The 23,855-nt window shown below is 32.6% G+C and overlaps 1 protein-coding gene and 1 long non-coding RNA gene across 2 annotated transcripts in view; both read left to right on the forward strand.

Annotated features, from left to right (window-relative positions):
- The window catches only part of LOC143920403 (uncharacterized), a 309,775-nt gene extending 286,402 nt beyond the window's left edge, over positions 1–23,373 (forward strand). The window contains exon 6 of the long non-coding RNA XR_013261338.1: positions 23,156–23,373. This is a non-coding gene — a long non-coding RNA (uncharacterized LOC143920403). The remainder of the gene's footprint in view (positions 1–23,155) is intronic.
- A 66-nt stretch (positions 23,374–23,439) lies between these two features.
- LOC143920490 (irregular chiasm C-roughest protein-like) overlaps positions 23,440–23,855 on the forward strand; it is an 86,158-nt gene continuing 85,742 nt past the window's right edge. The window contains exon 1 of the mRNA XM_077443368.1: positions 23,440–23,589. Coding sequence (XP_077299494.1) covers positions 23,440–23,589 — 150 coding nt within the window. The remainder of the gene's footprint in view (positions 23,590–23,855) is intronic.

The raw sequence follows: 23,855 nt of genomic DNA on the forward strand, positions 1-23,855 counted from the left end.
CGATTTTACCAACGCGAAAGTTTGAAACGCCATTGTGTAGTCAAGGAAATGTGTTTATGATGACACGGCTTTGAAGAGACGTTATTTGATCTCCAACCATTACTTGAAACGGGACCGGCAATTGCATGCCTTATTCTGGCATTGCAACGCATGCCGGGTTTAGCTAGTCTGATATATGTATACTATTAATTAAAGACTCTCTAAAGTTGACGATCTAAAGCAGATTGTGTTTGGGTTATCTGAGGCTTTCCGTGTACTAAAAGTCATTTAAATATTTTTTTTAAATATAAACAAATATAAATTCGATCCGGGCCATTGCGCAACATTAGCATAAAACTTCGGAGACATAATTGCGCTGACAAGAATAATAATTGCCGTGTCTGTAGGGGGTGGCAATGGGAGTAATGGTGTTCGGGGCCGGCGTCATTGTGCATGGGGCATTGTCTCTCCGCGTCATACTAAATGTTTCGTGCCGAAATTGCTCTGCATTGCTTCCGTGCGGCTTCTCGAATGGAGCGGCAATTCCACTTGTCCATTTACATAATTTATGGAACTCGGTTGTTGGCGTAGACCCCCTCCCCCCCTCTTCATCCCCCTCCATACACACACCCCCTTAATATATTGCGTTTGTGTTGCCCAAGTGACTTATCCATGCTTGTATACGCGCGCGCGCGCGTGTGTGTGTGTAGATAGCGCGAAAGCCTCCGTTCGGTCCGTATTCACAGTTCCATTGATTGAAAGTTTAATGCAGTTTGAATTTTTCATACGAAGGTTACTACAGTACATATCTGTTGGGTGTCTTTTAAGTTATGCAACCGTTCCCTTTCGGTTCGTTTAAAATTCAAAAGCTCCAAGTTAAAGTAAGCTACATATATTCTTTATTTAATATTAGTATCGATAGGTTATTTAGAATTTTAAGATTTTGAACCCTCCCCTCCCCCGCATATACACAACTCCTTGATATATTTATTTATTTTATTTTACATACATATATACAAATATACCAGGAAGGCTTAACAAGTAAACCCCAAATGCGCCTTCCTGGTCCACATAATTATTACATAGATACATGTAAATCTAAAAAATATCTGACATCTATGGTTAGATATTACAAACATCGTATTAATACGATAAATAACTTTCATGTAACAATACGAATTTTATATTCGATAAATAACCACAGAGACATCTATGGTGAGCAATATGGCGAAACCTAAGATATAACAATAACTAAGGTTCGCAACAGAAAATTGGGAAGGAAACGTCAATTTTACAGTTTCGTTTACAATTTTACAATTTTAAATTTGTCAATTTTACAGAAACGTTTCAATAAAAATCAGAAAAATTGGCAAATTCTGATAAGAAACGATCGACCTTGACAAACCAAGGTCTGGCCAATATCGAACTCGTAACATCAAGTACGAAATAATTCTACATTCACCACTAGACCACGCTGCTGGTTAAGTATGTGTTGATATTAAGTATGTGTTGCTATTAAGTATACGTATCCACAGTTCTATAGATTGTTTTTTTTAAATTAAGGTTATATCTGTTGTTGTCTTTTAAGTTACGCAACCCTTTGTTGTTTTTATTTTGGCTTATTAGATTTATTTTGAATGTTTAAGCGTTAATATATTGTAAGGTATATTCTTATATGAGTATCGATAGGTTTATTCAACTATGTATTATATTTTGACTGAAATTTACTCATTGTCAATCCCTGCTCAAGTTTTAATGGTTAAATATATTTATTTTTGATCCAAAAAGCTCTTTTTTGTTTGTTTTTGCCTGATATGCAAATCTACAGTTTTATATGTATATATTTCTTATGTTCTTCTTACTTGGAGAGTATAATACGAAATTTATACCAATTGTAAGCTTGGCTTATAATTTTTAGTAAAGACAAGATAAGGTTTGGTTATATAATATCTTTATATCTGTGGTTATTTATTTTTTATTAAAGATTTATTTTTAAAAATATACAATAAATGGCCCTTATAATAATAATAATGCTTTGGAGCGATCTGTAAAGGCGAGTGTTTATATTCTATGAAATTAAATATGATGCGATTAGTTAATTTTATTTTACAAATTAAATAAGGTTAGGTTAAAAATCAATGATTAATTTGATTTTGATTTTTAAATGCTTTTTGTTATTACTTAATTATGTTCACAATACATCTTATATCTATTTTAATAGCTACTGATCTACTGATCATTTTCTATTTTACAATTTAAATTTAATTTTGTTAGTAATCATAGTATTGTATTATTATAATGTTAATATGTACAGCGTAATAGGAAAAAGAGCTCAAAAACCTATTTAAAAATGATTAATTTAATATATAATGTATGTGTGAAGTGTTCAAAAATATGACCATTGCATATAATTTTGGTTTTATCTATAAAAAAATCATTTTTTTATTTTTTTGTATAGATAAAGGTATACATTGTTTAAAATGGCTTCGGTGCGTGTGTGTGTGTGTGTGGGTTGCGTTACTTTCAGAACACTTATTATATTATAATGAATTTCGTACAGTTTGAAGACATCGATCAATCAACGCGTTGTTGCGTCAGTGCAAAGCTCGAAGAGCGATCGCAACATTCGTCCATTACCATTTCGACACGGCGACACCTCGAAAGGCCGGTGAAAAACGAGACCCTGGGCGAGAATTTTCCGACGGCTTGAATGAGACTCAACAAACAAGAAAATTTGACGCGTGACGGTGCGAGTAATGAAGGAAAACCAAGGAGTGACACGAGCCAAAGGGACGATGGCACGGCGGCATGACAAATGAGCCGGAGGACCGGAACCGTTTCCGGGTTGGAAAACCGGGTTTAGGGCGAGCGTGGGGGGTCGGGGGGTTGTGCTCATTAAAACCCGGTTAATATTCCCGGTTTGTCGCGAGCGTTACGACATGTGTGAACAATCAAAGCGGCGGCCATGCAAGTCACGTTGGCGTTTTGCGACGCGCCGATGATTAAAACCGCAACCGTAAATTATAATGTAATATATGTATGTATACATGTATGTATATATGACTATGTATGTATGTATGATATGAATAGTGGACTTACCCGTCAAAAATGACGGGTGTATGTACATAAATGTAGCCCGTCAGTTAGGGCCGGGCCGCACCGTGCAACTTTGTCGGCCGACTAGTCGCACGACACGAAAAAATGAATGGAAATGTGTGCGACAAAAAAGTCGACGCGTGCGGCATGCCCCATCTACCTGCATGTATTGGTCTGGTCGCCCTCAACCAAGTTGTTCGCGAGTTGAGCGGTGCGGCCCAGCCCTAATGATCCCAAGAGTTGATATATAGAATTTATTCCGAGTATATAATCTGTAATGCTGCTGGTCAGACTTTATTTGTGACTCCAAGTCGATCGTTTTCTATCAGAGTTTGCCATTTTTTCTGATTTCGTTGTTGAAACGGTTCCTTCATTAAATTGACATTATGTCACCACTATTTGAGTATAATTTATGTACAGTAAAATTCATAGATGTCTCGTTTGCTTCGTTATTCAGCGACTTATGTAATAATAATGCTGCATTGTTTGTAATTGGTGCATTGGGGTTCGTTCGCAATTGGGGTGGGGTACTTGTTAGGCCTTCCTGGAATTTGTGTATACATATAAATACTAACACCGAGAGGCGCCTGGTTCAATCCCATGAGCTGACCTTGATTGAAAAATATTTTTTCTGATTATATCTGTAGTGCTGCTGGTCAGACCTGGATATTTGCGACTCCAGGCTGATCGTTTCCTATCAGAGTTTGCCAATTTTCTCTGTTTTCATTTTTGAAACGGTTCCCGATTAAAATTGGCTAAAAACCTTCTTACCTACTATGTCACCACTATTTGAGTATGATTAATGTATGATAAAATTTATGGGCAATTCATAGATGTCTCGTTAATTTGCGAGTTTTCAGTGGCTCGTAACTCAGCGACTTGTGTAATAGCAATGCATGTTTGTAATTGGCCAGCGAGGCGCATTGAGGTTTACTGGGGATAGGCTTTCTTGGTATACATATATATGTAGTTATGTAAAAATATGTACATATGTAAAAATAAAAATAAAATTAATTCACGCATAGTATGTGTCTGTTCTTGTCGTTTTGAATGACTGAATATGTATGTTGTAAATAGAATTGCCGATTATTTTTAGTGGTCTGAAAAAAATATTTTCATATACTCATATATTTATTTAAGAAGCTTTGAGTAAAAAAAATCATATTACAATTTTAGTATAGGGTGATTTTATATCATTATTTGCTGGTTGTACCCCTGCCCGCACAGTACTTTATCGGATGGCCCCTATTCTTAGAGCTATCTGACTTCTCAATGAAATCGTTGCTACTGTGTGCCTGAATGTGATATTTTCCACCTCAGTCAGTGTAGGTTATCGGAGATTATTTTAACCTATCCGTCTGGTAGTCTGCACTCATCGATATTTTTATAATAATTATATTTTATACAACTATTTGATTGGAACTTTGATTTTCTGTCTTTTGTTTGTGCCTCGCGGGAATGTTTTATATTTACAGCTTGTTTTCATACAATAATATATTGGTGCTGATTGTTGATGCAAGGCATTTTCAATTTTTCTCATTATATTTTACCATTATTATATGTTTTGTGACTACATATATTACACATGATTATATTTTATTACACATGATTATACTCGACATATGTACACATGATTCTATTATATAAAGTGTCGATTGAAGACATCAAATTTATCAAATTTGATTACGTACAATGATAATGATATTACGTATTGATTAGTTTCACAATCATAATGATATTAGTACGTTGCGGTCAATTTAATTCTAATCGAATTATGCATTCATTGCATTAAATCATGCATTGATAATGATTATTATAATTGATTGCATTACACGAATTTAAAATATTGTATCTTAATGGATGTATCCATTATATTATATGATATTATTTGTTTATTCATCGAAAGCACACAATAATACGATATCATTGTATGTATCTGTACGCACATTCAGCGTTGATTGGATAACGTGAAATTAATATATACCCGCAGGGCAAACAATGAAGATTTATTTGTGCTAAATTTCGCCTGCGAATACAACCCTGGATATGAGGAAGATTTGAATGTTGATTGATGAGTGATTTGTACGTTTGTGAAATCAGAGTACGTACGTATGTATGTAGTGTCGAGTGGGCGAACGCGGACAAAAGCTTTCGAAATCGAAATTTCATCGATTTACAATGTAAATTATTAGGTGGATGGATGATGATTTCGCTTTATGCTAATTCGCTAAGTATAACCCTTTCTCTGCCGTTTGTCTGATTATTATTGGACGTGCTCGTCTTATTATTATAATGTATCGTGTCGAGTCTGCCTTTGGTTACGTTATACATACATACGTACGAGTAGGTGTTTCCGTCGAGAGCTTGGAATACTAATGCAGATTTTTCGTTCGCTTTTGTAATATTTATAATTATATTATATTCGTAATATAATATGTACATATATGAGAGGTGAATTTTTATTATAAATATTATTGATTGTACACGTATAATTGGCTCAAATGTATTATGAGAAATTTGATTTTTAAAAGCTTTTATTATTTTTTTTATTGTTCATATATTATCAATGTTCGCAATATATTCTAATGGCTAACGAAACAGTCCTACCTGTAGTGACGGAGGAAGGAATAATTCCAGAACACCAATTTGGGTTCAGAGCAAACCACTCCACAAACGAGCAGATCCATAGAGTGGTCCAAAAAATCAGACAAACTCTGGAAGATAGAGAATACTGCTCTGCGGCCGTCTTAGACATACAACAAGCATTTGACAGAGTCTGGTACAAGAGGTTGCTATATAAGGTCAAAAAGGAGCTCCCACACACTCTATACACAATTATTAAATCGTATATCGAGGACAGAATATTCCAAGTGAGACAAGGGGAGGCGTTTTCAAAGCTATGTAAAATCAGAGCGAGAGTACCACAGGGAACCATTTTGGGACCAATATTATACACGAGCTACACAGCAGATATCCCAACACCAAACAAAAATGTCACAGTAGCAACGTACGCCGATGACACAGCATTCTTAACAAGTAGTAGCGACCCCACGCTCGCACCGGAAGTGCTACAGGATCAATTAAATGGCTTCCAAGAGTGGATGAAAAAATGGCGAGTGAGTCTAGCACTGGCAAATCTGTTCATGTCACATTCACACTTCGACGAGGGAACTGCCCAGTAGTCAGACTGAAAAACGATGAACTGACTGAAAGTACCGCAGCAAAATACCTGGGACAGGAGATTGACAGGAGATTGACATGGAAAGATCACATCAAAAATAAAAGACAGGAACTCACCCAGCGGCTACACAAAATGAACTGGTTGATAGGAAGAAAATCCAGTCTAACATTAGAGAATAAAATTTTAGTATATAAGTCAATCTTAAAGCCAGTCTGGACATATGGTATCCAACTATGGGGAACGAGTAGTAATTCTAACGTGGAAATCTTACAACAATTCCAAAATAAAGCTCGTAGAATAATAACAAATGCCCCATGGTTTGCGAGAAACACTGAAATTCATCAACATGTATCTATACCATCAATCAAAACGGAAATAGAAAGTTATACAAAGAACTGCAAGCGTAGACTCGAAACCCACTCAAACGAGCTGGCAAAAGCTCTTATAAAGTCTAGCGCAAAAGACACTAGACTAAAGCGCCGCAGAGTGTTTGAATAATGGATAAAAAGCTGGCAATTAATGAATTGCCAAATCTTCTGAAATAAATTGTGATAAAATTTGCTTATGACCGACGGGTCGATTGCAAATATCCTATAAAAAAAAACAACAAAAAACTCTAGTGTTGTACATGATGACATATCTTTGCATGGGTGTTGACATATTAAGTTATTAAATGAAATAAAATTAAAAGAATCGGTCATGAGTTCAATCCCCCCCCCACCCAATTTTTTTCAAATACCTTTTAAATATATTTATATTTAATTGTTTAATATGAAAAAAATGGTAGAAACTACCTACCTACCTATGTACCTATAAACAATATACAACACCGATAGAAAAATGAATTTATTAATTAGTTGATTAAATCAATTTTCAATAGATGGCGGTATATTATTTCTAAATCATTTCGGTCTATTTTCCTAGCGAAACATTCGCATCGAACAGTAGATATAGAATTTCTTTTATTTTGTTATTATTCGTATTACATTCGTACGAATAATAACAAAACAAAAAAAATTGTTTAACTAACGTTTACATGTACATATGTCAAATTGAAAAGACTATTATAGTACAGCGAGAGTTATCTCAGATACACAGACACACACACAGACGGAATAGCGAATTTATATTTACAGCATAATGCGAAAAATATATAGCTTCAAACCTAATTTATGATTCTTATATATGTTTATATGTAATACATTTTATACATAAATAGTATTTGTAATTAAATATTCTTAAGCAAATTCAGTTCTAATAATCTGTATTTAGTTTATATATAAGAGGAAAATAATATTTAAATTGGTGTATCAAAATTCTTTAAAAATTCGCTTCACTTTTGTAAAACATTTTTCTTTTTTTTTATTAAATATAATTTTGAATTATATGTAAGTCTTTATATAATCTATTTTTTGCTTTCAAGGATGTAGAAGAGGCATATAAATATTAAAAATTATATATTAAATGTACAATGAAGCGATTTTATCATTTTTTTTAAACATAAACTCAATTTAGAGTTCAGATATAATTTTTATCATCTTATTTTTAAATAATAGTAGTTAATAATTTCAGTACAGTTTCGGAGATAAATAATAATAAAAGGACTACTTCCTGTTTTAGTATTTTAAAAATAAGAATATATGAAATTCATCATACCTTTTACATGTGAGAAAGTTTCACCTCAATTCGTTGAACGGGTTAGGAGATAATTTAATCCACAGACTTATAATAAAAAAGAAGATACCTTTAATGGGAGGTATATCTCCCGTATAACCCAAAATTTACATTAGCTTTTCATTAATCGATACAAAGCTTAAGTGTGACTTCATCTATGTATTGTTACTACGTGCGCAGTAGGCAAAGTAAAAAACTTTCGAGTTTGATTTAAGTATATGTATATGTCATATAAGAATCATCTTTTATCATAAATTGAATTTTTTTACAAAACTATATCTATTCAATGTGTGTATTTGTTTACATTTCTCTTTATACGTACAATAAATGCTATATTTTGGACTTACGTGCTTATTGTATGTACAAAGTGCAAGTCAAAATCGATAGGGATTGTTCTCGGATTTGTCAACATCGTATCTGGTTGTTCCATACACACATGCCGAGGAACCCAAGTACCTGACGGCACAAAAGGTCGTAGTCGCGTGCAAAGTGTACACTTTCATAGAGTAATAACTGCAGTTTACGACGTAATCGATACGCTGTCGTCGGACCCTACCGGTGGGTTGCGCTATAAAACGGTTAATCGAATATATACGTACGTTTCGACATAGCGAGGTGACATTTTATAGATTGCTATTATTCAAACTTTATTAGGCACGAACTTTACAACGGTAACCAGTTTGATCTCGTACATACATACATACATACTTGCGTATACTCTTAACCCTTTTTTTGATTTTTTGTTGAAGAGGTTTCAAAGTCTGTGATTATTTGTAGTGTTGATTCGTTAAATTACATACACATACATACAAAACATGTTTTTTATCCGTGAATAGATGCAATGATTAGAAAGATTACCGTCATTTGCGTTAATTTCGCAGCTGGTGCTCCGCAGGGAAGCTTGCTTGGTCCACTCTTATTTTCCATATACGTTACATATCTCTTTACGCAGGTAATACCGCTTGCTTCACAAGTAGTAACTTGCAGTTAAAACAATGACGGAACACTTCACTAAGTGGAATATTCAAATTAATTAAACCAAAAAGACGCGATCTTCTTTAGTGTTAGAAAGCATATGTCAAGTTTAGATCTGAAAATCCCCCCTCGAGACATTCTGAAATGGCAATCAGTAATGTAGACATAAAATTATATATTAAATATTAATAATATCTTCAATATACGCAATGTTTAATCGCCATAGTTCGTGAACAACTCAAACTTAAATAAGATTATATCGCGAGCTCATATTACCAATATTAACCTATGCTGCACCTGTATGGAATAACGCCTCCTATACTAACCTTTCCAAGCTCCAAATAATACAAAATAATTTCCTAAAAATAATTTATAACACACCCATGTATACTAACCTGAAAAAACTGCATGCCATAGATCATATTGCTAATAAACTAACCATTAGATTCTATGATAGAATCACAAATAAACATATTAGCATACTAGTGTAATGTCTCAGTGATTACAACAAAATGTCTATACCCTTCAGGTATAAACGGAGATTACCTAAACACAATCTGCTTTAGAGAGTCTTTAGTTGATATTATGTAAAAAATATATTGTGAGCATTTTATAAGAATTGTAAATAGGTTTTTGAGCTCTTTTTCTTTGTTATTAACATTAAAATAATATTATAGTACATAAAAAATAAAAAATAAAATTGAAAATGATCAGTTTATCAGTAGCTGTTTAAATAGAAACATATTGTGAACATAACTTAGTAATAATAAAAGTCAATAATCAATCATTTGCGTTTATCAATCTTTGGTTAATATATGTATATTTAAACAACGATTATCGGAGATCGACAGCCAAAGGGTTAATTTCGGTAGAATGTATTCTAGGAATACTACTACGTAAGTATGTATGTAAGTACGTGAAAAATGCCTATAGGATGAAACTTTCACATTAAATGTAATGTAATTGCTGTGGGTGTTGACTCGTCGTAAACACTGTTATTATAAGGGTCTATAGGGCCTCTTAACATACATAAATACATACATATTATATATAAATATATTTGAGATTTGTAAGTCGTATTCGAATCGTTTATGGGGATCTTAATGTGCAGTGTTTGATATGTTTGGATGGCTTTAAGAGTATTGGAATACGGTTTCGATTTGCACGATCGGTTTTTATAGTGCGTTAGAAGGGGTGGTTTTGTGTGCGAATTGTGTAAATTTCAAATACATATAAGTATACAGTATTGAAATTTAAGACTTACATGTGTATGTGCGATTTTAAATTGACTAAATTTAAGTGTTATTGTTCGGATTTGAAAAGTCGAAATGTGTATCATACAAAGCATTGAACAATAACACTGTTCGACAAATGACGACTTTTTTTTTGGTACTGAGATGAGATATGACTTTTCTTATTGATCTATGCCCAGTGAACACGAATATGGTAATAAAAAATGTCGATTGGCTCGAGATTCGTAGATATATGTGTTTTTTAAATCGCGCGATTTTTCTATATCTTGGTGTTGTTCGGTCGATGTATCAAAATTTGACAATTTTCTGTTCAAAATGAATATTGGAATCTATAGTCGGGTATTTTATCTTTTATTTGTAGTACTTTTCAGCTTTCAAATCTCTCTAAGTAGTCGTCCAGTTCAAATCAAAAGTCAAAAGTACGTATTTTCTCTTGGGATTTTTTCCCTCTGTTAATACTATTTTATATTGTGTATTTTCTGTTGAAACACGTTTATTGGGATAGTGTTATAGTCACATTATTTTTTGTTTTCGTTTAAAAGGGTTAATTGGAAGTGTGCTGAATTTTAAATCAGCAAAATTGCGAGTTAACATCTCGTACTATTATTTACTCGTATTTACACGAATCTGAATATAATTAATAGGGATAATATATAAAAATTGTCTTTATATGAGAATTAAATAAAATTCCACGAAAACAAAAAATAATGTGGCTAGATCACTATCCCAATAAACATGTTTCAACAGAAAATACTCAATATAAAATAATATTAACAGTGGGAAAAAATCTCAAGTGAAAATACGTACTTTTGACTTTTGATTTGAACTGGACGACTACTTGGACGAGAGATTTGAAAGCTGAAAAGTACTACAAATGAAAGATAAAATACGTGACTATAGATTCCAATATTCATTTTGAACAGGAAATTGACATACTTTGAGACATAAACCGAACAACACCAAAATATAGAAAAATCGTGTGATTTAAAAAACACATATGTATGTATATCTTCAAATCTCGAGCCAATAAACATTTTTTATTACCAGATTGGTATTTACTGGGCATAGATCTATAAGAAAAGTCATATCTCGTCTCTGAACCATTTTTCGTGTCGAACAGTCTAATCTATGTACGTATATCTATATATTTAAATTTAATGTCTGTCTGTGTGTCTCGTATAGGCTCATAAACCACTGAACCGATTATAATGAAACTTTCAGGATTTGTTGTATGCATGTCTGGGAAGATTACTGTGAAAAAAATCACCCAAAAACGGGAACGGAAACGGGAAGAACGGGAATGAGTGTCATTGCAATGCAATAATTTCAAATGTATTCGCTGCTTGCGTTTTTCCGATAAAAAGGAGTGGGAACGGGAATGGGAATGAGAACGGGAACGGGAATTTAATGCGTTATTGTGGCATTGCAACGCATGCCGGATTCAGCTAGTGTATAATATGTATAATACAACTTTAGAAAATGTATGTAAATATATTTGAACGTTTTAAATTTAACCAGAGTCAACACTCTTTATCCGCAGCATTATTTAAATCGTCCCATTTGTATGAGCGTGCAGCGGCTGCAGTATATTTTTATATGTAAGTGCATATTGTATATATAATAAGGGGGCCCCGATTGAATATGTAAGGATAGCGAGGAGAGAGGAGTGTAGCAACGGAAGTGCAACCGGTGCACCGTGCACTTTGTAAGCCGCAACCGTATCAATATTTCTGTCGGCATAATGAATGCTCCGGACCGGTCGGGACGAAGCCGCCGCCTCTGGGGCTTCGCCCCCTTTTTGCTCCATTTACGAAGTCGACTTCCTTAGCGGAGACCGTCGCATTAAAATTGCACTTGTACACTTATCTGCAGCGAGAAATCAAGGCCCGGAAAACTCGGAGTTTTCCTTTGCATTGTTCCCCCCTCCCCACCACCCCACCCTCAGCTTCCTCTTATCTGATTTTTTCCTCTCAATATATTTTCCATATTGTATATATATACATATCAGGAAGTCCTAGCAGGTTAACTGTGCAAATGTGCCTTCCTGGTCAACTATAAACATCGATGAAAAATTTTACACAGCGTCATAGAGGCTTTTGCGCTTTATAAATCAATGTAATAGAAATGCTGAAAACTTGAGTTTTGCGAGAAATAAGACAATTTGTTGGAAACATTTTAATGAAATCACATAAATTGGCAAACTATCGACCTGGAGTCACGTATCTAAGGTCCGGTCAGCAACACTGGACAAAAGGGATTGAATCAGCGTCCACTCAGTTTAAACCATTATATACTAACCACTGATTAATCTAATATATCAATGGATGAAGTATTGTGATCTTGATAAGTTTATGAATAGATCCCTAATTTTTATGATTTCTAAAAAAAATTTTTTTGTAATTTTTTTTAATTATATGTAAATACGTTTTTACATTTTGACGTATCAATTGGTTTTTTTCTTACTTTGGTAAATTTACATGAATACTATTTTGAATTTAATAGCTAAATATTGATTTGTCGAATACTTGCGCTTTCATCTTTGCTGATGTTTTTTGTACACTAAAATGTCTAATGCCTATACTAAAAAGGTTTTGACATCTAAAATAGAGAATCAATCTTTTATTTATTTATATATACACAGATATAATCTTTAGAAATATATTTGTTATTAAGATAGTTAAACATTCAACAAAAATCTCAAGTTTTTCTTCATATATGTACATATGTAGTTTGATATAATGCAGTGTAAAATTTTGATTTTCACTTTTGCACTTATGAATTAGTTTTATTTGATTTTAATAATTCAACATTAATAACATACACAATCTCAATTAGTCGTCTTGTTAAATTATTAATCATGTTCGGCATTTTAGAGCCAACAATACGGGTCCCGAATCCTAAAATATCCTCGTCAGCAAAATCTCATATGAAATCTATTAATATCTGATCCTAATAAGGAAATATCTCCATTAATCAATATACAGACTAATTAGGCTTTTAAGAAAAATTACATCATTGTAAAATTTGAAGTTTTCCTTTAAATTATACCCCACTTGATGCAATGTTATTTTTTTACGTGAATTTTAAAGCTGAATTCCGACTTAAATTCTTAATCTTTTATCTTTCGCCCGCATCCCAATTAGTGGAATTCTATTTATGTTTAATCATATTCAGACTTTATATAATAAACTTTCAACATACATATTTCATATGACTAAAATACTAGATTGAATACGAATTAAGTCAAAATTAATCTCCACCGCCTTGCTTATATCCTGAAAATAAATTATGATATAAAATTATGATTCTAAAGATATGCCAATATTGTATAATATAACGAAAACACAATTTCAAAGACTGTATTACATTAAAAAATTGCGTAAGAGTTTTCTCCTGTAATAGAGACATGTCAGATCACATTCAACAATTTGTAACAAAATGAAAAATCTTTCACCTGACGCTCTCTCTCTTCTAAGCGATTTTCGCTCAATATATCGGTGAAATATTAAGTTTTTAGTGCATATCATGATTGATGTGTATCTCATTGATCACACAAAAATTACATATACACATAGATATGCATGTATAAGGGAGAGTGAGAGCAAAACGCGAGTATTATATTTAATGTTATCAAATACGCCCACACGCGATCGATATGTGTTTATGCTTTTGTGCCCGTAGTGTGTCTATTGAAAATTCACTTGCATAATTTATTACCGCGTTTCGTCTTGTCATCCTACAGTGCTTCTCAAACCGTACGATATTTATAAAATTTCACACGATTAAGCGTTCTGTCAGTGACCCAGTCACTTTTCGAACGCAAATTAAAAGTATTTGCTTTTAACTTGTATATATAATTGTTTGAAATATCAAAGATTTAAGTCATGTGCTACGTTTCTACATATGTGTAAAATTGCTACATTGCAAATTTTGCCTTTATCTGACGGTGACCTTATGTATTATTTACATATAATATGTATATATACATATATATTTAGAGAGGTTTTTCGTGCAGTCATTCGCCACGTCCAACTTAAATGAATTTCCCATTCGGTTTATAATAATCCGAGGTAATCTCGACACGTCTATTTTCTCCAACATGGTACACGTTTATTTGTTTATGTTTTGATAATGGCTCTAAAGTGTGTTCCAAATGGTTGTTGTTTAGTTTGTAGCTTTAATGTTGGGTATTTTTTTATTATTTGAAGTATGTGTTGTGTTACTTTGTTCAAATGTTTTACATTTTACTTTATAACGTTGATTATATAAAGTTGTAAAATTTATGGTGATAGTGTGTATATGTTTTTTTAGATAATGACAGTTTTCATTACTTCTAGGAATTATTACAATGTAGGAATTTTGCTACAGTATCACTTTTTATAAGGATTAAAAAGTATGAAATTTTACATTCATAGTTTGTTATAGTGGTTTTTTTTCTATAATTTGAATAAAAATTGTTGAATTTTTTGATTTCTTCAATGTCATTATTTACTTTACTGACCAATATATGAAAAGTTTCTTACCAATTCAATGCAGGCTCTTTTTAATGCAACAAAATGTTTGGTCAGTTATTAATTACGGTTGTAAATCTACTTTCAAATGAAATGGTTTGTAGCAGTTTGATCAGTTAATACTATTCTTGGAATCGCTGGAAGTATTTATTCTATAAAATTATAAAATCGTTCACCCGTTTTAATTGTTAAAAAAATTATTTAATTATGCGTAATAGTTTGATCGAACTTCAAATGCCAAATAAACCGACTATTTGATCAAAGGGATGACTGTTAAATGTAAAATACTTACCGATTGAAATATATAACTGATTATTTATAAATCATTTATTATATTTTGACCTGAAGTTTATAGTATGATGTAAGATTTAATTGAAAAACAGAATTTGTTTCTATGAACGTACTGTTTATTGAAAAAACATATGTATGTAATTCTATGATTCGTGTTATCGACGGTATTTTATAAAATGTGTTATAAAAATTTTTATCGCACATATAAAGATTTATTTAATTTTTTAATTTATACCAAGAAGGCCTAACAGGTAACTCCAATGCTTCTTCCTGGCCAGAAATATTGTACATTTTATATAAGTAATATTAGTCAAGTGACAAAGACATCTATGGTCAAATTTGTAAATCTGCAGCATTTTTAAACAATTCAGAAAATGCATATCAATTAACATGTACAGAGACATTTATACTAAAAATTATTCAGCGGACTTCCAGATTGCCGAAAACTCGAGATTTGCGAGAAACGGGTGGGGTTGCCAATTTGTTGGAACCGTTTCTAATAAAATTAAATAAATTCGAAATTTTGCGAGACATTTATAGACAAATCTGCAACATTATAAACAATTCATAGAAATTCGAAATTTGCGAGAAAATGGCTAAGGTTGGCAATTTTTTGGAACCGTTTCTATGAAAATCAGACAAATTGGCAAACTCTGATAGGAAACGATCTACCTGGAGTCACAAATCCAGGGTTTGGCCAGCGGAAACCAGTGGGATTTGAACCCGCATACAATTTGTTCAAAGCATTATGTATATGCTAACTGCTAGTCTACTAGTCTATTTACTTGCGACGATGATAAAATTTTAACATAATACAATTTTTGTCACCGTACCAACGTCTGTCTAAAATTTGAATGTTCGAACAATATATTGTAAAAAACGTGTCCTCGCAAAGCGACAGCTGACTTTATGCGTTGATTTTAATTGGAAAACATGCAACGTTACCTTAAAAATGCGAGATCAACGTTTAAATGTCACTCAAAAAATTACTTCACAAGCGCTTTTGAATGATCGCTTGCGTTTCCTCATCCGACACCGTACGAAAGGCCATTTATTATACGTTCAACAGTCAAAATTAACATACTCCCACGTACGTATACCTGAGATAACTCTTACACAGAAACCGGGCACGTATACATTATGTATAAAAAAATATATACGCCAGTGGCTTCTAACCTTTTTTGACTAGCGTATGCCGTCTCTTTACACATAAATAAACTGTATATAAAATTTCAAACAATTTTAGTTTTATAAGAAGTCACCCTAAATTGACTAAAGTGTGTACACATTAAATGACTTTTTTCGATTAATTTGTTTAAAGTGTAATAGGAAAAACTGCTGAAACACCTATCAACAATTTATGTGTTTGAGTTGTACTAAGCAAAAGTTTGGTGTCAGTTTATTTTTTTACTATAGACATATGTAGATTCTTTAAAGTTAAAACGGATATACATATTACGTCGACTCGAGCAACGTTTAGAAAAGTATTTGTGTTATTTCCTCTTGATAATATTTTTGTTTTATCATTTTATACATTTTTGTATATTTTTTTTTTATTGCAAATGGTACATACATCATATATGCTATGACAGGAATTACCCCAAGGCAACAATTATGGTTAGATTATTTTTGTACATACATACATACATATGTAAGTTCCAACAATTTTTCAAACATAGAGACATCTATGGATAATCAACCAAATCTCAGATACATAATAAATTTGCGAGAAGTACATTATGTGGGTAGCATATTTTTATAAAATTCAACATAATCAAGATGCTAATAATTCTAATTTGCGAGAAATTGAGAGGTAGGATATTGATGTATTGCATTTGTCACAACAATTGAAATTCTAACAGGAGATGGTTTGTGTTTTAATAACCACAAGATCTCTACTGATATACAATAACTTGAACCCACCACCTCTTTAATGATATAGCAAACTGCTAATACATATAACACAAAATAACAACAAAAAATTATAAATCATCTTCCACAAAGGTATCCATTAACACCCTTCAAGAAAGCATCAATGTTATTATAACTTCTAATGCTTTCAGGAAGGGCATTATACATTTGAACACCTCTGTCAAAAACACCTCCTGCAGTTTTAGCTTTCTTAACTCTACCTATAATTAATTTATTCCTATTTCTCGTTTTAAAATTATGTATATCTCTATTCCTAACTATATGATTATTAAAATATTTGGGTAATAGATTCTTATCTAGCTTATATATAAACTTTAAAGTGCTTACTTTAAGACTATTTATAATGTCCAATCATTTCAATTCATCTAACATACTTTTTACATTCTTACGCTTCCTCACATTCAAAATTGCACGCATTGCTCTATTCTGCACTTTCTGCAGTTTATCAATACACAAACCACTAAATAGATTGAGCACTGTAGCACAGTATACAGTATGAGGCCGTACAATACAAATATATATCAATATTTTACTTTTTATACTTAATAAATTTCTTAACCTACAAAGTACACCAACTTTTTTTAATAATATAATCTGCGTGCACCTAAAAACTTAATTTACAATCCAAATAAATGCCTAAATACTTAATATTATCTACTACTTCTACCACTCTCCCATCCATAATCACATCACTCACAACTCTTTTATTATTCATCCACATCATCTTAGTCTTACTTAAGTTCACTTTCAGTTTATTCTCACATAACCAATCACTTAAATACTGTAATTCCCTAGATAAAATATCACTCATAACTTGCACATCATTACCTACAATATAAACTAACGTAGCATCCGCAAACATATGAACTTTACATATATCAAATACTTTCACCGAATCATTAATATATAGAATAAGCAGCAGAGGTCCTAATTTAGAATTTAGTTGTGCTAATAAGCTTGTAATTTCGTTAGGTCATTACATGAATTGCCTCTGTAGAAGATTCTAAGTGGCCGCAATGTTTTGATTTGTACTTTTTCTGTTGGTTGGGAGTCGCTGATGTGTATAGCACAAGGCAAACATAATGTCGTGTGTTGGGCACACAATGGAGGGATTTGAAACCACAAAGAAATTAGAGCATACGGCTTAGGGCATGCGCCCGTAGAACGACAATGAGCCAAATCCCCTTTTTCAGCGAATGAATGTGTCGTAGCTTTTAGAAGTCAAGCGTCAAATAAACGCGTGTTTGTGTGTGTGTGTGGTATGCAAGATATGATTACGGAGGAAAATATTTGCGAAAGATGAAGATCGTATCGTCGGATGAGGTAACTCGGCTCTGGCACACCCCTTCGGGAAGGGCCTTTGTGGCTGTTCAAAGCCCCTTTTTCTATTTCGCGAGTAAATCCCATTTGGAAAAATACTCTGCAGCCGTGCGATACGGCCGGAAAAGCGATGCGGGGGAAATTGATAAAGAATGGAAAAACATACGTTCTTGTTGTAATGTCGTGAAAATGACGGTTAACTGCGTGCCCGGATTTCGGTAGGCTCGCTTTCGCGGTCGATTTTTCGGTTTTGCCTTCCACTGAAATATACATTTAAAAACCGGAAAATTGTCGTACAAACGTTCAAGTTGTTAGATTCGATCGGATCGTTGTTGTCGGATTAGTGAAAGTTGGTTTATTTCGGGAAATGCGTAGGTGAGATGAGATTTCGACTAATAAAGGTGGTACTAATTGGACATGGCGCAAAGAAGAACTTCACAATTTGGTTAAATTGAGTTATTAATGCCCGTTTGTTTCTGTTTTCATGTACTATCAGTTCAATTTGATAGATTTTCTTTTGTATTTAAGTTATATATTTAATCAATTCCTTACGAAAACCAAAGAACATATTTTTAGAATTGCTTTGATTCAACACTGCGGGCTGTCTGCTAATCACCAGACCGACTAATATTCTTTATAAAAAAAAAACCTCATCCTTGCCTTGTTCAATGATGTGTGTATATGGATAATTGCTAGATATTGTCGGATTTATAGACTCATAAATAGACCTTAATACTGTTACCAAATTTAGTTGAATTTGTATGCAAACTGTTCCGACGTATTTGTTTATTTAATTTTTAATTAAATTGTGGCACATTCAATATTGACGATGTTAAAATATTAATTTCGTGAAAGTATTTTACATTGCGTGAATATTTTATGCAAACTTTCAACATTGTTTTAATTATGTTTAATTGTTTGAAATTCCTAGAAGTTTTCAGTTGTTGTATAAATTATAGATTCAATAGTTTGTCGACTGATTAAAGGTATTTATTACAAATATTTTGAATTGAAAGTGTGTCTTTTAAGCTACGCATTACCTTGTTATTGAAGCAATCAAATCAATACGCCTTGAATTATCTTCATTATCATATCTACATACATATTATATGTATATAGTTTGCAATGTTGCATAAAATTTGTAATCATAACATTCTGTATTGAATCGAAATGAAAGCCGCCAAATATAACACAAATATTATCGATGTTCTTTTCATATTATGGCAAATCGAATAGGAAAACGTGTCGGCAGTATTGCTAATCAATCATTTGCTAAATTCGTCGGAAAAACAAATTACGGAATGCGAAAGCGTAATATCGTAACATATTAGTGTTACTCGGATAATCGATCGTTCACTTTGTATTATACGTAAATATTTATTCGTCGAATGTATGTAATAATTCCATTTTTGAGTTGTTTGTGCGATTAGTTTGGAATTTAAAACACTGTAATTCGACGGCATTTACCAGGTAGGTATTTCGACAGGAAAAAAAACTGGAATTGATGGCAATCGGCTTTTTATGTTTCCTATGAAATGATTCTTATTACGACACGAGTGTGTATCTTCGTATTCGGTAGTTGAATTTAATGGAAAATTGTCTGTACAAATACCGCGAGCCGCTGTTTTATATGTCATTATATCGATATTAACGTTTTTTACATCCGGGGCCTTCGCAGCAGCGGTCGATAACCTTTTTTTTTGTATACTCTTGATTGTCCGGGCTAATTAGTAATGAGAAGGGAGGCACAGGAATAATTTAAAACTGTTTTTGACTTTGGAGCTTTTCTTTGAAAGCTTCGGGAATAAGTTTGCCTAAGCTAAAGAGTTCGTTTCAAACAAAGATATATATATATTTTTTTTAATTTGAAATTCATTTAATTATTTAAAAATATAACACTGATGTGTAGCTGATTTGTTTTTCAGCAGCATTAGGTCTGATGTTGATGATTTTTTTGGGTCATCTTTATTGAACTTTAAAACGACTTGAATAATTGAAAAACACTGATTGATCGAGATCTTTTGAATTTAATGGCTTTTAAGTACACACAAATATATGCACCTTAAAGTTTGGTCAGCAAATACCTTAATTGAATTCATGAAAATATTAATTCTACAAAATTAATTGAAAATCATTTCACAATGTGCAATAGTACATATAATAAACATGCTGACCAATCATTACACATAATATGAATTACATGTAATTACTGACCGCTTGTATATTGATCCGAAAGTACTGTCTGTTTTTTTAGTTAATTTACTAACCAATTTTTTAATTTCATCGGTGAAATAAAATAACTTTTTAACGGTTTGAATTGACTGTGTTGGAATTTTTGCCAATATAAAGCAGTTTTTTATGTTATTTCTTTTAATATTGTATTCATGCACGGATAATAGAGAGTATACAGTATTTAATATATCAAAAACGTTTCTTGTCCTGTGTTTTCAATCTGTGAAGAATCGCACCCACATTTCTTCGACTCCATTGTCGTATTTGATTAATGGCTTTAGCGTTGTGGTTTTTAATAATGATTATATTGTATTCGCGAGATGATTCACATGTTCCATTGTGTGTTTTTTTTTTGTTGTAATTGATTTATAATTATTTCGAATTTTCATAAGGTTACGTTCTCTTCTTGGCGTTTATTGTTCAATAAAAAAAGAAAAAGGAAAAAAGTTTTAATGGACCGATAATACTTCGGTGCGAAATGTATATTCACTCTTCTTATCGGATCAAATTCGTAGTGTGCCAGTCTAATTAATATTTTTTTATTGCCTACATAAATAAGGTGATAATGCGATATTATGCTTTTTTTAACGGGTTTGATAATTAAACTTATCATGGTTTTTTATTGTGTTCAATTCCGAGCTCACATATGGAGATATTTATTTGGAATTTTCGCATAAAAATGTCTTTGTTCGAATTAAATGTTTCGCGTTACGTTTAATTTGACTTGTGACCGAAATAGAACTTACTGTTGTGTGTTTATGAAATTTTAGATTAATGGTTTTAAAGGTTTTTTTTGATAAATTAGTGCATTATTTCTTTTGACATGTAGAGATTATGATTTAAAATTTAGCTGAAGTGTGCAAAGCCGTTATGATTTTTTAATGCACAAACATTAAAGCGGAATCGTATGCACATTTTTTATTTATTTTTTTACGGCTTATGTATGACTCATATTAAAATTTCTTCACTTGAATATACTAAAGTTCCACTAAAAATATTTCATTTTAATTTGGAAATTTCATTAAAAATTGAATGCATGTTGCTTGGGTTAAGTTAGTTACTCAATTTATGACTACACAGTAAGTACAATTTATGACTACATTTAAGTCTACATAGTAAATTTAAAAAATAATTTATGTTTGTTGTCATTACAGTAATACTTATTGTTTAATATAGTAAGAATTGTTTTTAAAAATAATAATTATTTGACCTTTTGTATTATATGTAGTATTGCGTCACGAATATAATATGTATATTCAATGCGTTTGATAACTGTAGCATTGCTCCGGTGTTCTGAAAGCAAAAATTAATATAATAATTAATACAATAATTAATAAAAAACATTTTTTGACAGATGGAAGATCTAAAATTTATATTATAAATTATATGGACATCACAAAGTGATGCAAAAATTCAATTATACGTTTCAAACATGACTATTTGAGTTTCCAAAATTATTTCTATGATCTTGTTTCAAGTTAGATAACATATAAATCTTACTTCATTTTGCAATAATTTATTTCATTGTGCATAAATATACAATATAATCAATCAATACAATAAATATGCATAAGCATTTTATACAATGAAAATTCATACAAACATCTATAGTGATATACATACATATATGGAAAAATTTTCGCAGCATTTTATAATCGAACTGGCGAACTTCAAGATGCTGAATAACTGCGTCTTGAGATTAGATTAATAAGAGAGATGGAAAAAGATATGCCAATTTTGCAGGAACCGTTTCGATGATAGTCAGAAAAATTGGCAAACTCTGTTAAAAACGAGTCACAAACCAAGGTCTGGCCAGCAGCGGACTCTAGTAGGATTCGAACCCGTGACCACTCTGCTCGAAAGCAGAATATGCTAACCAGTAGTCCACGCCGCTGGTTATATGTATATGTTATATATGTATACGCTACCACTAACCCAGCAGTTTGGCTTAGTGGTATATATTTAGCACAACTGAGGTCAATGGTTCGAGTCCTCGCCACTGCTGGTTAGATTTGGGGGTTTTGTGACTCCAAATCGATCGTTTCTCTATCAGAGTTTGCCAATTTTATCTGATCATTGCTGAAACGGTTCCTGAAAATTGGTATTAGATCTAATCCTGTTGTCACAAAAATCTGCCTTTGTATAATTTGTAATAATTATACACAGTAATCTGAAATCTATAGATCTATAGATATTTCGTATTTATTATATGTATAAAAATTGTATAAAAAAAAAAAATCTAAAAATAATCCATGGATGTCTCTATGATTATTATTTCTGATTAATTGTTATATGCTATATATTTTGATTGTATATGTATGTATTTCTGATTTCCGATTGTTTATGTATTCTGTATTTCGTTAACGTACACCCGTCGCATTGGAGCAAATCTGTAATGGCGAGTGTATATTGATTTGTAACAATAAAATAAAATATGTCATACAAATATATAATGCCTTGAGTTGAAATGTAACAAATGTTTATTACTTTAACTTTAGGCTACGCTTCAAATTTCACTCACCTGGGCACAGCCTGGTTATTTCGCTGGTACAAATTTTTTTTATTTTCTAGTACGCAATATGTTTATATTCAAGTACATATATTTGTGGTTGAGGACGAGTTTCTATGCGAAAATTCTATCGAATTTTCCGAGACGTTTCATTGTAATGTGGCGCAGTTTTCTAAAGCTTGTCTTTCACGTTTGTTCGCAGGAAAATCCGACAATAAGTAAAAAGTGAATAGAGGCGGAGGAGAGAGTGAAGGCGATGTCCGTCACCGGCAGCCGTCTTCGATGACACAAATGGAAACGAGCGGAAGCCAAGCTGCGAAGATGGCGGACCGGATGTCCCGTTTGGCGGGAAAAGCGGAAGCGGCGGAAAGCGAAGGAGCGGCGAAAAGCCCCGCTTTCACCACCTCACCACCCCATTACAACAACAACAAAAACAACCACACGCCCCTGTGTAGGAAGAAACTGTCAATGTTCCTGCTCCTGCGGATGCCCGAAACGCTATCGCCTCTGGCACTGTTGCTTTTCGCCCTTTTGACTATGGCCGTCGGAGGCACTTCCGGTCTACCAGCCCAACAGCCCTACCAGTACGGGGCCGTGCACCTTCATCAGAAATTCGCCATGGAGCCGCAGGATCAAGTAAGTGTCCCCTTTTTATGTTTCTGACTAATTTGATTTTCATTTCATTATGTTAATTACACTTTTATAACCGGAACGACATAGAATTATTCATTTTTTTTATTTATATATATTTTAGCTATCAAGCTAATTTAAAAATACATCTTAATTATTATACTTAACTCTAAAATTTATAATTAACTTATATGTACTGTCCCTCACAGAGGTGTCTCTTCGCACCTCACAGGAATGCATCCATGTTTTTAGCAGACCTGATGCACTCAGGG

This window comes from Arctopsyche grandis, chromosome 12, assembly GCF_051622035.1.
Source record: "Arctopsyche grandis isolate Sample6627 chromosome 12, ASM5162203v2, whole genome shotgun sequence".
NCBI classification, from domain to species: Eukaryota; Metazoa; Arthropoda; class Insecta; order Trichoptera; family Hydropsychidae; genus Arctopsyche; species Arctopsyche grandis.